Source organism: Hesperophylax consimilis, unplaced genomic scaffold (assembly GCF_061612785.1).
Source record: "Hesperophylax consimilis isolate HC1 unplaced genomic scaffold, BYU_Hcon_1.0 scaffold_39, whole genome shotgun sequence".
Taxonomy (NCBI): domain Eukaryota; kingdom Metazoa; phylum Arthropoda; class Insecta; order Trichoptera; family Limnephilidae; genus Hesperophylax; species Hesperophylax consimilis.
The window spans coordinates 384,074-400,019 of NW_028301269.1; the positions used below are offsets into that span (position 1 = coordinate 384,074).

At 33.0% G+C, this 15,946-nt stretch overlaps 1 protein-coding gene across 2 annotated transcripts in view; it reads left to right on the forward strand.

Annotated features, from left to right (window-relative positions):
- Positions 1–597: 597 nt before the first annotated feature.
- The window catches only part of LOC149408994 (chymotrypsinogen B-like), a 44,399-nt gene continuing 29,050 nt past the window's right edge, over positions 598–15,946 (forward strand). Inside the window, exons 1-2 of one of the 2 annotated variants that reach the window (XM_089650255.1) lie at positions 598–687; positions 15,336–15,506. In XM_089650255.1, coding sequence (XP_089506381.1) covers positions 621–687; positions 15,336–15,506 — 238 coding nt within the window. In that variant the 5' untranslated portion in view covers positions 598–620. Of the gene's footprint in view, positions 688–12,399; positions 12,512–15,335; positions 15,507–15,946 lie in introns of those variants that run through there. The other variant, XM_089650254.1, reaches the window with a different exon arrangement.

Here is a 15,946-nt window from a genome sequence, read left to right on the forward strand (position 1 = left end):
GTCATTTAGCACCAGACCGAGAACCTTAGGACAAATAATAATCCCTAAACTTAATACTACAACAGCCCAACATCATTACACATACTCAGCAATAAAATGCTTTAACGAACTCCCTATAGAAATACAATCCGAGAGGAATTATGAAATTTTTAAACAAAAACTCAAAAAACATTGTACTATTAAATAATTTTTAAGTATGTGTTACGATGTGCCAACCTATATTTCCATTATGTACAAAATAAATGCCATCTTATAATTTTCATTATGTATAAAAATAATTTTTCATTATGTACAAAAAAAAAACAATTGCTACGTATATTTTGATTATATATAAAAAAGTAATTCTTCATGCATCCAAATTGTAACAACTGATAAGTATGTATAGTACTGTCAATTTGATAGTGCTCCCTCCCTAAACACGAGAATTTCTCAATTAGGGAGGTATTGTTACCACTAATATTATATATTATATATATTGTTTAATTATGCATTATATGTATATTGGTTAATAAATAAAAATAAAAAAAAACTGCTCTTGTTTATCTTTCATGTGAGTTCAGTGATTCTATTTAGTAGCACGCAACACGTCGCGGTGCAGAGACGTTCTTACCAACGCAATAATGATTTTTTCAAAAATAGTTCTGTTTTTGTGCTTCACAATCATCGGGAGTAAACAATTTGAAGATGGTATGTTTATTACAAAATTTATCCTGTTCAATTTGTGCAGATATTTTGAATCCTGTACAAGGCCAGAACGCACCTCATAATAATAATAATTGTATAGCGCTGTTTTTGTGAAAAATTACCTTAATCTTATTATTTTTTTTTTTATTTTTATTTTTTTTTTTTTTTTTTTTTTTGTTACATACATGGTTTTAAAATACAAATTATGTTTTTTACATACATATTAAAAAAAGAAAGAAACAATGCGAATTACAGAAAAGTATATGTACACATGCACATATGTATACATATATAGTGTATTACACACCGTACATAACATACACACACAATACACGTACACACACACGAGTTCATAAACAGCATATACATAAAAATAATAATATGCATAAATGTATGATAGCAAAAAATCCCACATAGGCATCGCCAGTTCGTGGGTATACTTGTGTTTCTTTAAGGCAGTTCAGTTAAAATTACTCTAAATATACATATTTTATCTTTGTAGAAAATTGAAAAGAAAAGAATGAAAATATTTATAGTAAAATCATTATTTACTGTATTTACGGGATTAAATATGAAAAATAAAAGTTAATAAGGATTTGTTAAAAGTTAATAGAGATTAAGATCAGATGTTACAGCAGGTAAATATTAATATCTATGGTATTTATCCAAGACTTTATTACATTTTTATGTTTCCTGTAGGATGATATATTTTCACATTTGATTTCTGTATTGGTATAGAGTGCATTATAAATTTTTGGTGTAATAAAATAAGCATGTCTTTGCGCAAGCCTTGTTTTGCACAGTGGAACTTTAAATACATTATTTACCCTATTACTAGACCGATTTTCATTTTTTATAAAAAGAAAATTTCGAGCAAATATATATTTTAAACATTGTGTACAGTAAATTTTTCTTATCTCTAACAATTTAGCCTCTTCGAATAATTGCAAGGAGGGGTAGGTCATATCTTTATGCAACATTATTTTTAGTATTAGTTTTTGTGTTATTTCTAGTTGCTTAATATGGGTGTTATAAATCCCCCCCCATGCAATTATTCCATAAGATACTGATGATTGCACCAATGCATGATACACCAATTTGATTCTTTTGATATCTACTATGTTATTTAAACGTTTAAAAATATAAGTTAAATATCTAAGTTTATTTACAAGCTTTTCTACATGATTTGTCCATTTGAGTTGGCTGTCTATTATAATTCCTAAATATTTAACTGTATTCCCCGATTTCATTTCTGTACAGTTAGTGCATAAGACAGGATTGCAAGTATTTTTGTGAAACCTTATACTTAGATGAGTTAAGGGTGCCGCTTTTTTGGTATTATAAAAAGGAATATATATAGTTTTTTCACAGTTCAGAGTTAGAAGGTTTTGATTGAGCCATTCTTTGACAATAATTGTGCACTTATTTGCATTTTTAGAGACCTCGTCCCAGGATTTACCATGAACTGTGATTGCAGTATCATCAGCATACGAGAAAAGTTTTCCCGGAATACTAATATTACATAGGTCATTAATATAAATTAGAAACAAAAGCGGACCTATAACTGTTCCTTGTGGAACCCCATGTCTCATAGATGCTGGTTTACTAATATTTACGCCAATTTTTGTGGATTGTCTGCGATCAAGTAAATAATTTGTTAAAAGTGACAGACAATTGTTTTTGATTCCCATATTATTAAGTTTTCCAAGCAGTTTATTATGATTGACGGTATCAAAAGCCTTTTTTAGGTCTAAGAATATTGTTAAACTTTTCATATTCGAATCTAGATTGGTGTATAATTTTTTTGTTAGATTAAATAAAGCATCATCAGTACTAAGACCTGATCTGAAACCATATTGGTGTGGTGACAAGAGTGCATTAGATTCTAGAAACTCTAGTACTTGTATCTTTATGATTTTTTCTAATATCTTTGCAAGTTGGGATATCAGCGATATTGGTCTGTAGTTGTCAAGTTTAGAGATCGATCCAGATTTATGTATGGGTACAATAATTGAGAGTTTAAATGCATTTGGGAAAATGTTTTTTTCAAGGCAGGAATTAAAAATGTGTTGTAAGGGCATAGAAATGTGTTGTTTAATAGACTTGATTGTGATACAGCTTAATTCATCTGGACCATTGGCTGTATTTGTTTTAAGATTGTCAATGTGTTTTATAATTTCAGATTCAGTTATCCGTTTAAATTGAGATAAATTAGGAGTATATTCGGGGGTGGGTATGTCTATTTGGGTTGATTTATGTATACTGTTTTGAAATGAGGGATTATTATTTATTAAATCTGCGGCAACGTTTGTAAAGAAATCATTGAATTTATTTGCGATTTTTCCTACATCCGTTATGACTATTTTATCGTCTGTTACAATTTTTTCGGGAAATCTTTTTATTTTGTGTGTTCTATTCGTTATTTCATTTATGACTTGCCATGTTTTTTTAGAATCATTATCAGCTTTTTGCAATTGGTTTGCATAGTATTCTTGTTTACATTTCTTCATAAGAATATTAAAAAAATTTCTATAGATTATGTATTGCTGACGTAAATTTCCATTAGATGGTACACCTTTTACCATACAGTAATTCTCATGGTTTTTGTAAATTTTGTACAGTTTGTTCCTGTGTTGACTTGCAATTATCAGTCCACGCGTGATCCATGGTTTAATTTTTTTTATGTTTTCTTTTAGGTGTTCGTGTTAATTCTAGACTATTTTTGATATTATTATTTAATATCGAATAGAATGTATTCAGTGATTGATTTGGGTCATCATTGGATAAAACTTGGTTCCAAGTTTCTTTTTTTAGAGAATTGTTTAGTGTTTGGTAGTTAATTTTATTTTTTTCCACTTGTTGTTCTTTAGTTGTATGATGAAAATTTAATTTACTGTGACCGAAAAAGGTTGGATAGTGGTCTGTGATATCGAATTTTAGGACAGCTGATCTGGGTATAAAATTTTTATTAGTTTTGAGTAATATATGATCGAGGCAAGAATCAGCGTGATGGCCATATCTAGTGGGTTTATTTATGTAAGACAGATAACCCTCGCTATATATTACATTTAGATATTCGTTTGCAATAGGGTTTAGGATCGAATTATCAATGTTGATGTTTATATCACCTACAATAAATGAGAAATCGGATTGATTGCAATTATTTTCATTTATAAAATATTTAAGTTCTGTAATAAAGGATTTAGAGTCTAAGGAAGGGGAGCGATATACAGCAAGTATAGAGTATGTTTTACTGTTATGTGTGAAGGATAAATGTATGGCATTAGAATACTTAAATTTGGGGATATTAATTATTACGTTAGTTATTTTATTTGAACTGTAAAATATTGAGAGACCATCGTGAGAAGTATGTTTACAGGGTAGTGAGTAAGTCTCATAATCGGAGATGTGGTAGGGTATTGAGTCACGCATTTGCGTTTCGGTAAGTATGATTACATTTGGACGAAAATCTAGAGAATTGAGGAAAATACAGAAATCATCAAAATGTTTGCGTATGCTTCTTATATTTAAATTTATTAAATTGAAATCTGTATTTCCCTCAATTATGTAGTTATTTAGTTCTGTCATATTTTCATAAACCTTAGTGTCTGGGACCGAAAAATCGTCATAGTAATCCATTTTCAAATTTAATTATATAAATTTCTTACTCTAGCAGGTACATGATTATTGGGTTGGAATGTCGTTAACATCATTTATTCTTATTATAGGGGATTCTTCGTTCTTTCTCAGTAATACATTTCCATCCTTCGTCCAAACGTATTTATATCCCAAAGATTTGGTAGATTTTGTTAACCAAAGAAGTTGTTTATTCTTTGGGGTAAGTTTATCATTTATGAATATTTTTTCAGTTGATTCTGAGTACCTGATGTCCTTGGGAGTGAAGATTCCTTTATTTTTTTTTTGTTTGATGACCTTATCCTTCGTTTCCTTTGTATCAAATTGAATAGTAATAATTTGTTTCACCGGGTTGTTATAGTAATTCACCAATGAGTTATTTTTTAGGAGGTCACTACAGTCTAGTGTCGACATCAGCATTTCAGATAAATATAATAAGTTTTCGCTCTCGTGTTTTATATTTAATTTTTTGATTTATTTATTTAGAAAAACCAACAGATGTTTTCACATCTATAAATAATAAAATATACAAATAAAAACTAATAACATATAGACATCAAATTATAACAAAAAACTAAGTGTCTAGTACCCGTGGGCTAAAATATTTACAAAATTTTAAATATTAGATAAATACTAAAATAAGATATTAGAACACAAATAATATATTAAAAAAATATTTCCCTTATTAATTATTGTAGTAATGTTACATTGTTTCTATGTTTTCATTGGCATATTAACTAAACTTTTATATTTTATTGGTACGAGATCTACCTCATTTAATTTTTTTTAAATTTATTTTACAGATTTTTAAACATAAACACTTTCACACTCTTTTTGTTCTCTTTTACTATTGTTTTTTTAATTTTGTTTTTGCACTATTTTAAACTGAAAATGTTGTTGACAAATAAGATTTCAGAAGACCGTCAGGTTTTGTTGTGTAAAGTTTTTGAATTTATTCTATTTTTTATTTGACAATTACTCTTTTTTGTATCTAACTGTGATTATTCACTACTAAAGTTTTTTTTCTTCAATTTCACTTAAACATCGGGAGATATTTTGACAGGTGTTCCCCTGTGTTTTTACGACCAACAGATTACGATATTTTAAAAAAAAACTGTTTTTACCTAACACAGGTATACCTGTAACTCGAATGCAACATTGTGTTAAAATTTCAAAGCAATCGGAGAAGAACTTTCTTGAACAAACGAACATTTACATTTCTATTTATATAGATGTAATAGAACTTTATCTGCCGAACATGGCGTCTCAGTAAAGGTTCATTTTCCTTTTAGTAATCTTCAAACCAATAAATAAACAACAGCAGTGTCCGACAATACTTATCTTCATATTTATAAATAACAAAGAAATTGATAACATTATACAAACACGAGTTGATGACAGAATGACGGCTACCGTGGTTGACTGGAAGGACGTGGAACAATCCTTGAATACGAATCAGGAGGTGACGGATTAAAATCTTGAAGCGAGCAAGTACATTTTATTAAACTAATTTGTACTAATTCACAATTTATTCATTATATGCGGCAAGTTCCAGATTGGTAAATTCTTTCAGAATCACTCTAGTCGAATACCACCGTTCAGAACCAAAACATTTCTTTAAATCAGTCATCACCAAAGTGGTCTTGTAGGGAGCTATTGTGGGGAATTATAATGGATTATAAAATATTGTGGGGGATTGGGGAATAAGTGTCTTCTCTGAAATTTTTCAGCCACCCCCACCACCCACGGATGTGAAAATATTGTGTGGGGAATTATAATGGATTATAAAAATTTTGTTAGGGGAATTAATGGATTAGAAAATATTGTGGGGGATATATTTTTTTTTTTTTATATTAACTCCACACAGGAGGCCCTGAAGAAAATAATTTCCCTCAGGGCCTATGTCATCTTTGGGGATGCTGTGTGGAGGGTTTTTTTGTGGAGAGGAAGGAGTGAACAAAGGTCTTGAAGAGTCCCATGTTGTAGGAGGGAGGAAACACAGAGGCCGGCAGTTCGTTCCACATCCGAGCTATTGAACTTAAGAACGAATCGTAGAAGCGACCCGTTCTCATGTGACAAATGTCAACTGTGTACAAATGTTGGGCGCGCGTTTGGCGTGTATCCCGACTACGCACCGGTGCCGAAGGGATCAACGCGCTAGTTCCTCAGAGCATCTTCCATTGTAATACCAATAGAACAAGGACAGCATACCTACCTGACGCCTGTGCTCTAAAGATTGCATTCCGCTTGTTAAGATTGGGGAATCTATCAAACGGACCGCCCGATTGGGGAATAAGTGTCTTCTCTGAAATTTTCCAGCCACCCACACGCCCCACAGATTTGAAAATATTTTGTGGGGAATTAATGGATTAGAAAATACTGTGGGGGATTGGAAAATAAGTGTCTTGTCTGAAAATAAGTGTCTTGTTTTCCAGCCACCCACACAACCCATCATCATCATCATCACTTTTGGCTCTACAACCCCTGGTGGGTCTTGCTTGGCCTCCTCAAGAGTCTTCCTCCACTCATCTCGGTCCCGCGCCAGCTCTCTCCAGTTTCGAAGCTCCAAGGCAGACAAATCTTTGAGGACGTTGTCGCTCCATCTTAACCTTGGCCTTCCCAGGCTCCTTCTCCCTATCGGTCTTGAGCTCAGCAGGGACTTTGGTTCTTGATGCTCGCTCATTCTCTCCACATGACCTAGCCACCGAAGTCTTCCCAGTGACATGAATTTTGTGACGTTTAGCTCCTTAAACAGAGTATAGAGCTCATTCAACCCACACAACCCACAGATTTGAAAATATTGTGTTTCAATCTAAACAGGTCACCATGCACACCAAGTAGGACGAGCTTTTTCAAAAGGATTGAGTATATTACGCGGTCGAAAGCCTTAGAGAAGTCTATACACATAGAATCAACTTGCTCCTTGGTGTCAATCTTGCTATGCAAGAAGTTAATGAAAAGGGCCAGGTTAGATCAAGAAGACTGACCTCTCATGAATCCGTGGCTGATTCAGTGGAATTATTGTGGAAGTACCAAAGCATAATTGATCAAAGACAAGTTTTTCAGAAATTTGCTTAAAAAAAGATGTCGGGAAATTGGACAGAAGTTTTTAACGTCATGCTTATCACTGGTTTTATAGATAGGCGTGATAACGGCTGATTTCAACTTGAGAGGAAGCGCTCCTTCTGTTAGTTATTTGGCATAGATGGTGCAAACCGAAAGACTATATTGAATATTTCCTGCAGTTGCGTATAGAAAATCTGGGTAGTTGTCATTTCCTGGTCCTTTTTATAATATCTATGCTTGAGAGTGAGAGGTATTTCAAGGGATGAGGTTTGCATAGGTCTTGGCAACAGATACTTCTGCCCACCTACTTTACTGTGTAGCGGGTCGGATGAGGAGAAGAGACTGGTTGAGGGATACCCTTTAAAAGGCCAGGGTTTTTTATAATAATTAATAATGTGTTTAATGCATTTTTATCAAACGGTTATTTTATTTCCATGATTTGAGATTTTTTTGTAATTTTTCCAATCCATTTTTATTATCCTTATTTCGAACCCCGCGTTTATTGATTTTTATTTTTATTTTTATTGGCATACAGCGCCCTTTAGGTGTTTTTGCACAAAAACGGCGCTATACAAGTCATCCAAGTATTATTATTATTGATTAAGCTATTTTTAGATTGGCAATACCTACCTATCGAACCTCAAATCGATCAGCTTTCACAATGTTTTGTCAAATATAAGGTTTGACGCGTGTATTAACGAAAATAATAATAAAGAGCACTATTTTCAGTAATCGAAAATTTAAGGAGTCGCATATTATTTTCATTTAAAAAGGCGTTAAGAACGGTAGTTGTATGTAAAAGTTTACGCACTTACGTAGTGTAGGCGGATGAAAGAAGTCATTACGGGCACAGTGACGTCTCAAGCCTAAACCGCCCTTCACCATCAAATGCCAAGAGACAGAGCAGAACGAACTTTGACTCGAACAGCATCAGCGCTGCCAACTCAATGTACGTCAACAGCTCAGAAATATTGTGATTATATCCTATTGCGGCCGCACATGACCTGTCCTTCACCATCAACCACAATGAGTCAGAGCTGATCGAACTTTGACTTGTGTAAATGTAGCAAATTGCGATTGATATATTCGTTTTGTATCTTTTTATGAATGTTCGTCACGCGGATCAGTTACTCGGTGTATCTCCAATACGATGCATAAAGAACTGATTTTAGTAGCAAATAAATGAATAAATACCTTTCTGTAAATGTTCAAGTATTGGCTGTTTATAACTCACACATTCCGTACTAACTAGTTACGTACTAAACTTGTCTCGATCCTCCGCTACTCAGTCAGGGTCCAGGGCCGTAACCAGAAGCATGGGGGCCCCGGGGTGACACCAAACAGTAGGGCACTCTTTTTCTCACAAATATACAGTCAAGTTTTGAGAAACAACCAATCGATCAAACCCGTCTCAGAACAGACGTCGTTCACAGAGCATTATCATATTTTATAAACCGGGTCGTCGGCAATTTATTTATTTATTTAATCATAAGGCGCACAGAAAAGCGATGTTGACCAAAATTGTCTTTTTTTATTTTTTATGTGACACCTCACAAGAGTGTCCCTGCCTGTGGAGTGCACAGACATGGGAACTATGTCACCACCCGGTTGGGCGGCGTTGTGAGGCGGAGTAAGGTAGGGGCAGTAGGAAGGGATTTGTTAATGCGGGCCTTGAAGAGGCTCGGATTATAGGAGGGAGGAAAAACAGATGCCGGTAGCTCGTTCCACATACGAGCCGACTTACACAAAAACGAGTCGTAAAAACGGCCCGTTCTCATGAAGCCAACGTCAACCGTGAACGGGTGTTCAGTTCGTGTCCGTCGAGTTTTGCGCACGTGCACAGGTGCATCAGGAATCAATGCTGCTAGCTCCTTGGAGCAGGCTCCATTGAAATACCTGAAGAACAGACACAGCATGCCTACATTGCGTCTATGCATTAGAGAAGGCAATCGGTCTGTTAACAACAGATTGTCAATCAGACGGATCAAAAATTTTGTTGCAAACTAAAATTTGTCACGATGTCTTTTGGAATTTTATAAAACTGAAAATATGATTGCACTTAAAACTGAATTATCTAAATTTAATGCCAATTCTGGTGTTCTCTTGGAATATTTCTGGCGAGTTTCTTGTGTACGAAGGGAACGGAATAGAACTCGGAGAGGATTCCACCAGAATACTGAAAGTTCTACCTTGTATTTGGTGTCCTCAGTGTTTCTTCTCTCTGGCAGCACAAAAACTCCACGTCAAATTGCACGTAACCTGTGGTCGGTTGCGCGGTAGAAAAGGTACTGAAATGATTATTGAAACTATTCAAAACTATTGAATCTATCCAGAGCGTACAATTTCTACCTGAACGCGAACGCAAAATCCGGCTCGAAAAGGACCAATTCTGTTGTTTTTATCGATCCAAAATAATAATGAATTCTAAAGAAGTATGCTGAACAAACAGCAGTTCGAATCGTTTCCCTTTGTTGTTATTTGGATAGAAAATATGTATACATATATATGCAACCTTTAAATCCGCTGGAGTGATTTCTTGACATATTTTCCAATTTTCCAAAAACTTTTAGAGAGATCGCTTGTCGTAATATGGGATAAACGGTGAGATATAGCTGGATTCATTAACCGCAGTAAGCAGGTTTATATGTTTTCATATTAATATTTTGAGAAATGGCATTAATTTATGTTTGCGGTAAATATATATATGAATCCAATCCCTCCATTGGATAAAAAAATCACAAAAAAACAAGTCAAATTTTATTATTTTTACAAAATATGTATTTAGAACAAAATGTTGTTCTTTTGTCCGAAAAAAATATGTATTTACGACTATAATATGAGATGAAATCTACAGTTTCCGATATTTATGTTTAAAATCCTTTACGTTTCTCTCATTATTTTAATAGCTTTGGTAAATAAACATCAACCAAGTATTATGTTTTAAAATACGTTTTTTTTAAATTTTATTTTTTAAATCTTATGTTTACAAAATACGTTTGCTAATTATCCTAACTTTTTCTTGTTATAAAACGGGAATTCCTCCTAGTTGGGCAGACAAAACATTTCTAAATGTAAATGTCCATATCCTGTAAAGGAAGAGAAGCTGTTAACACGACAATCTCTCTTTTTGTACATTTCATCGGATGAAGAAAAAAAAAACCATATTTACATAAAACGTTTTTTCGATTTCACGTTTTCAAGTTGGTATAGAAAAGTTGAGATTATTTCGGGCACAGAAACACGCCCACAACCCGCTTCCATTGTTCCGTGATGGCGCTTTTCGTTTAGGTTTACGTGCAACTGATTCACTGATGTTACAAACTTTTTCCAGCTCTTTCTATTGTCTAAAAATTAGCGGAAATTATATTTTACGTTTCGACGATTTTAAAAGTACCCACCTGTGTTATTGTAGACATTTTTGTTGCAAAACCAGTTTGTGCTCGTCACGTCTTATTTTAGACAGTCAAAATACAAAATGGCCGATTGGTTGTAAAACTCAGCGTTGTTGTATGTGGGACAGTGATGTTACGTCTAGGGAAATTTCCCTAGATCTAGGGAAAATAAAGATTTTTTGGGAAAAAGGAAAAAATGACAAAAATCTACGGAAATTCTGATACATAGACGAAATAAGAGCATAATCTTTTCATATATTATGAGAAAAAATCAAAATATTCAAATTTTTTTAATTTTTTTACATTTCCCAGACATGACGCACCTAATAATAATAATAAATATTTTTTTAAATATATTTTTTCATATTAATGTTGAGGGATTAGTAGGATTTATAGACCCTGTTAGGAATTCTACCGAGCCGAACCCTCTGATATGAAAATATCTGGAGTCGGTGAATTATTTTCCCATTTGATCTCTGATGAGTTGATGTGTTGTTCTTGTATTGTTTTGTATTTATTTTGCTTATACAGGGTGTATCGGCACGTACCCGACAAACTTTAACCAGCTATTTCTTAGCATATTTGGAATAAAAAATCTTATGTGCATTTTACTGTCCGGTAACGTTTTTTTTTAATAAAAAATTTATTATTCATATTTTCACCACATGTCACCACTGTTTTATCCTTTGTCAAAGTTTGAAAACCCATCTGGCAAATATTTTATTCGAATTCCGTTGAATAATGCACGTGTGTACCTATTTTTGACATACTTGCTTATAACAGCTGTTGAACACGAAACGCAATGCCAATGACAGTGATGTAGTGTGGAAATTTTAAATTTTAATGTTTTTAATTGAAAAAAAAATGCTACCGGACAGCAAAGTGCCCATAACATTTTTACTCCAAATGTGCTAAGGAGTAGCTGGTTAAAGTTTGTCGGGTTAGTGCCGATACAACCTGTATAATGAACTTGCATAATGTGGATTGACTAGATGATTATTTGTGGAAAAGTGTGTGGAAGTGTTTAGTTTTTCCTATGGGGAAGATTTAACCCGGAAATAAAATCGGAAAAATTAAAAAAAATATATATATTTTATTCCAGAATGTGGGGAGGTTAGTGCCATCCCACACGTCGCATATAGATATACATTTTTTTGTATAATAGATATAATAAATTAACAAATAACTAACATACAACTATGCAGGGTGTGGTCTTGAGTGCGCTTGGGCCCAGCGCTCACTCAGGAGTGGCGCTTGGTGCTGGTAGGCTGCGGTCACCAACGTGTTGGCGGAGGCCATTAGCCGCATCCTGGCTCCAGTGACCTGTGCTCCGGAGTCTCATCAGGCCGGCAAATCCATTCAGTCCTAGTTCCGTGAACATTGTCGATGCGCTGCTGTATCTTCGGTATCCAAATATGATTCTACAGGCGTCATTATATTGAATTCGGAGTCGTTCCATCGAGCAAGTTCTTCTCGAAACTCCATATTGTGGGGAATACAGTACTGAGCAATCGAGAATACCTCATAGGAAGCCACTCTGAAATAATCTAGGGAATATTTGTTTTTGCCACACTGTATACATGTAAGGAAATCACTGATCTGGGATATAGTTATTCACTGAAGTCAGTAGTCGACAAGACGTTTACTAAACCTCTTCTGAGCTAAAATGATCCTTAGCCAATTTTTATTTTTATTCAGTTGTGCAATAGTGGCAGGAGATCAGTTTAAGAACGGTACGTGCTATATTAATCACTTTTTTCCATCGAATAAGCCACAACTAAATTTATTCAGTGTCATAAAATGAATATTGATTTTGTATAAGTATTTGTTTGTTTTCATTTTATTAGAGATATGATTTGACATTTAATAATAGTATTAGAGATATGATTTGAGATTTAATAATAGTATTAGATATATGATTTGAGATTTAAAAATAGTATTAGAGATATGATTTGAGATTTAATAATAGTATTAGAGATATGATTTGAGATTTAAAAATAGTATTAGAGATATGATTTGAGATTTAATAATAGTATTAAAGATATGATTTGAGATTTAAAAATAGTATAAGAGATATGATTTGAGATTTAATAATAGTATTAGAGATATGATTTGAGATTTAATAATAGTATTAGAGATATGATTTGAGATTTAATAATAGTATTAGAGATATGATTTGAGATTTAATAATAGTATTAGAGATATGATTTGAGATTTCATAATAGTATTAGAGATATGATTTGAGATTTAAAAATAGTATTAGAGATATGATTTGAGATTTAATAATAGTATTAGAGATATGATTTGAGATTTAATGATAGTATTAGATATATGATTTGAGATTTAATAATAGTATTAGCGATATGATTTGAGATTTAATAATAGTATTAGAGATATGATTTGAGATTTAATAATAGTATTAGAGATATGATTTGAGATTTAATAATAGTATTAGAGATATGATTTGAGATTTAATGATAGTATTAGAGATATGATTTGAGATTTAATAATAGTATTAGATATATGATTTGAGATTTAATCATAGTATTAGAGATATGATTTGAGATTTAATAATAGTATTAGAGATATGATTTGAGATTTAATCATAGTATTAGAGATATGATTTGAGATTTTCATATTATTAGATATATGATTTGAGATTTTCACGGGCAAAACCGTGATTTATTTTTCTGTTATTATGCCGTGTTGCACTTTCTCCTTATTTATCTATATGCCGGTTTATACACTTTATGTTTATATACTTTATTTATCAGAGCAGGAGTTGAAATTTTGGTTAAAGAACGAGGAAGGGCAAACCGGCATAGTACCCGAGAAATGATACAAGAGATTATCTCGTTTTTTAAATCTTTTATTTTATTTTTAATATTATTAGGTTGGTACCTCCCTAAGAATAACATGCATATTGTTACTCTAAGGTCAAGGTGTGTTAAATTATTAAAACGTATTTAAAAACATAATTTTGAATTAGTTATGCTATATGTTCTCATTACATCCTATTTTACCTTCAGAAAATAAAGAGAAAAATGGAATATCAAGATCAAAAATCTTAGTAGAAACTTTAAAAATCTTTAAAAAAATCATAACTTATTTTTTTTAACTAAACAATCATAACGCAAAATCCATTTCTTGAAAAACCGTAATCTCAGAAAATTACACATGGTTTGTAAAAAATGCATTATTTTCTTGATAAAGTTAACATTGATTTTTTTTTCGGAAAAATCTTAAAAAAGGAAAATTAGTATAAGTTATTATAAGTGACTTGTTTAGCAGATGCCCTACCGATATATAATAGCGGACAAATTTACCTAAAAGATTGTGTAAATTTGTCTGCAACTCATCGTCCATATAGCAAACTTTTCATGTTTCGTCCAAGTTCCTTGCCAAAGTTATAATAATGACTTGTTTAGCAGATGCCCTTGGCCGCATGTATTTGATTTTAATACAAATCTACGGTTTTCTTCAGAGATTCTTTCAAAATAAGAGGGAGGTGACTGCCTACATGAAAGAATAGCCCGGGCAACGCCGGGCTTCAGCTAGTATTACATACAAACAATAACTTTTTACATTATTTAAAAGCAGTTGAAATCCCCTATGTTGGCCGGGTCCGTCCGCCACAGGCACTGTTCTTTATACAAATAGATTATAATATCATATCAAAGCTATAGAAGTATCGGCATCATATGAAAACCTTGTTGTATTCATTAAATAAATAAATTATACTTTATTATTCAAAAGCCTCATTTAGTGTTTCCTGAACAATTTGCTTTGTTTGTCCTGTAAATTTCACCCGATATAAGACCCAGAACACAGACCCGCTCACAAGACCCGCACACAGGACAATTCTGACTTTTTTTATCTTCAGTGATCTTTTGATGACCAATTCTTCTGAACGAAAATAATATATTCTGTAAGTAAGCACGTACCCAAGCTCATTAATTTATTCAACGCCGCATAGTATCATAATACGTTTTATTTTATAACTTTGAAATTCATGTTCTTTGGCAAATGTTTGTCCTTGACGTCATGTTCAATTTATCTTTTTTTTATACTGCTTTCTGGTTATTATTGAATGAGACATGAAATACTTGATTCTACGAGTGTCATCTATTTTTACGATGTAGTAAATTTTCGACATTCGAATGGCTGGGAGAAGGTTACCAATGCATGTCTAAAATACCCACAAAAGATATACGAATTCTTTTACCTCCAAAATGAATCACAATTCGGTTTTTTGTGAATGTACGCGATACGAGTTGTTTTCTTTCTGAAAGAAAAATTGTTTTATTTTTTAACCAAGAAAATGTTGGAAATCTATGCCAAACAAAGCAAATATCCCCGAAACTTGTACATGAAGTAACATTACCTGGCCATGATTTTGTAAAAAGTATGAAGTTTATAAATATAAATTGCCGCAGTCCCAGAAGTAAGATGAGAATGGTATATCTTTGACGTTAGACCAGGCATCTACAGAGCAGATGCTGTTACTATTGTTACATTTGCAGTGTTGTGATTATGTTGATGACTTTATAATTTCAGATTGCGGGTTGGAATACGAGTCTTTATCGCAACGCGTGTGGGGGGGACAACTTGTGAGTACAAATGAGTTCCCGTGGCACGTGGCCATCTTCCGCAAGCAACAAGGACTCGAAGGCCAGTACCAACAGATATGCGGTGGCAGTCTGGTTAGAAGTCAACTGGTGGTAACCGGTGAGTTCTGAGGCAGAAACGCCCTTAATCTCTCAGGAGTTTAGATAATATATTCTGGTTTACAGACAGACAATAGGGACATGCTTAACCACTTTGTAGTAGTGAGAAGTAAATATTTCAGTTGTTATTTCATTGTCCTTGTTTTCTGTATGTTAACCTTTATTCTTTCTTTTTCATTTACAAAATATTGTGTATTTTCAAATGTACTTTTGACAAACATGAATACCTTTTATATGAGAACAGTTTTAAACAGAAGTTATAAATCTTTGCAAGCAATAAGACAGTGAAGAGTTATTCTCGGAATGAACACGTGGAGTTCGCTTAAGGATCTCTCTTTAAGGTTCATGAGGCGATATTTCTTTTTATCTACAATATCATCCTCCTACTTGTTAGGTAGGTTCAACTTGTCTAGTATTTAGGAACAAAACCTCAATAGGCTC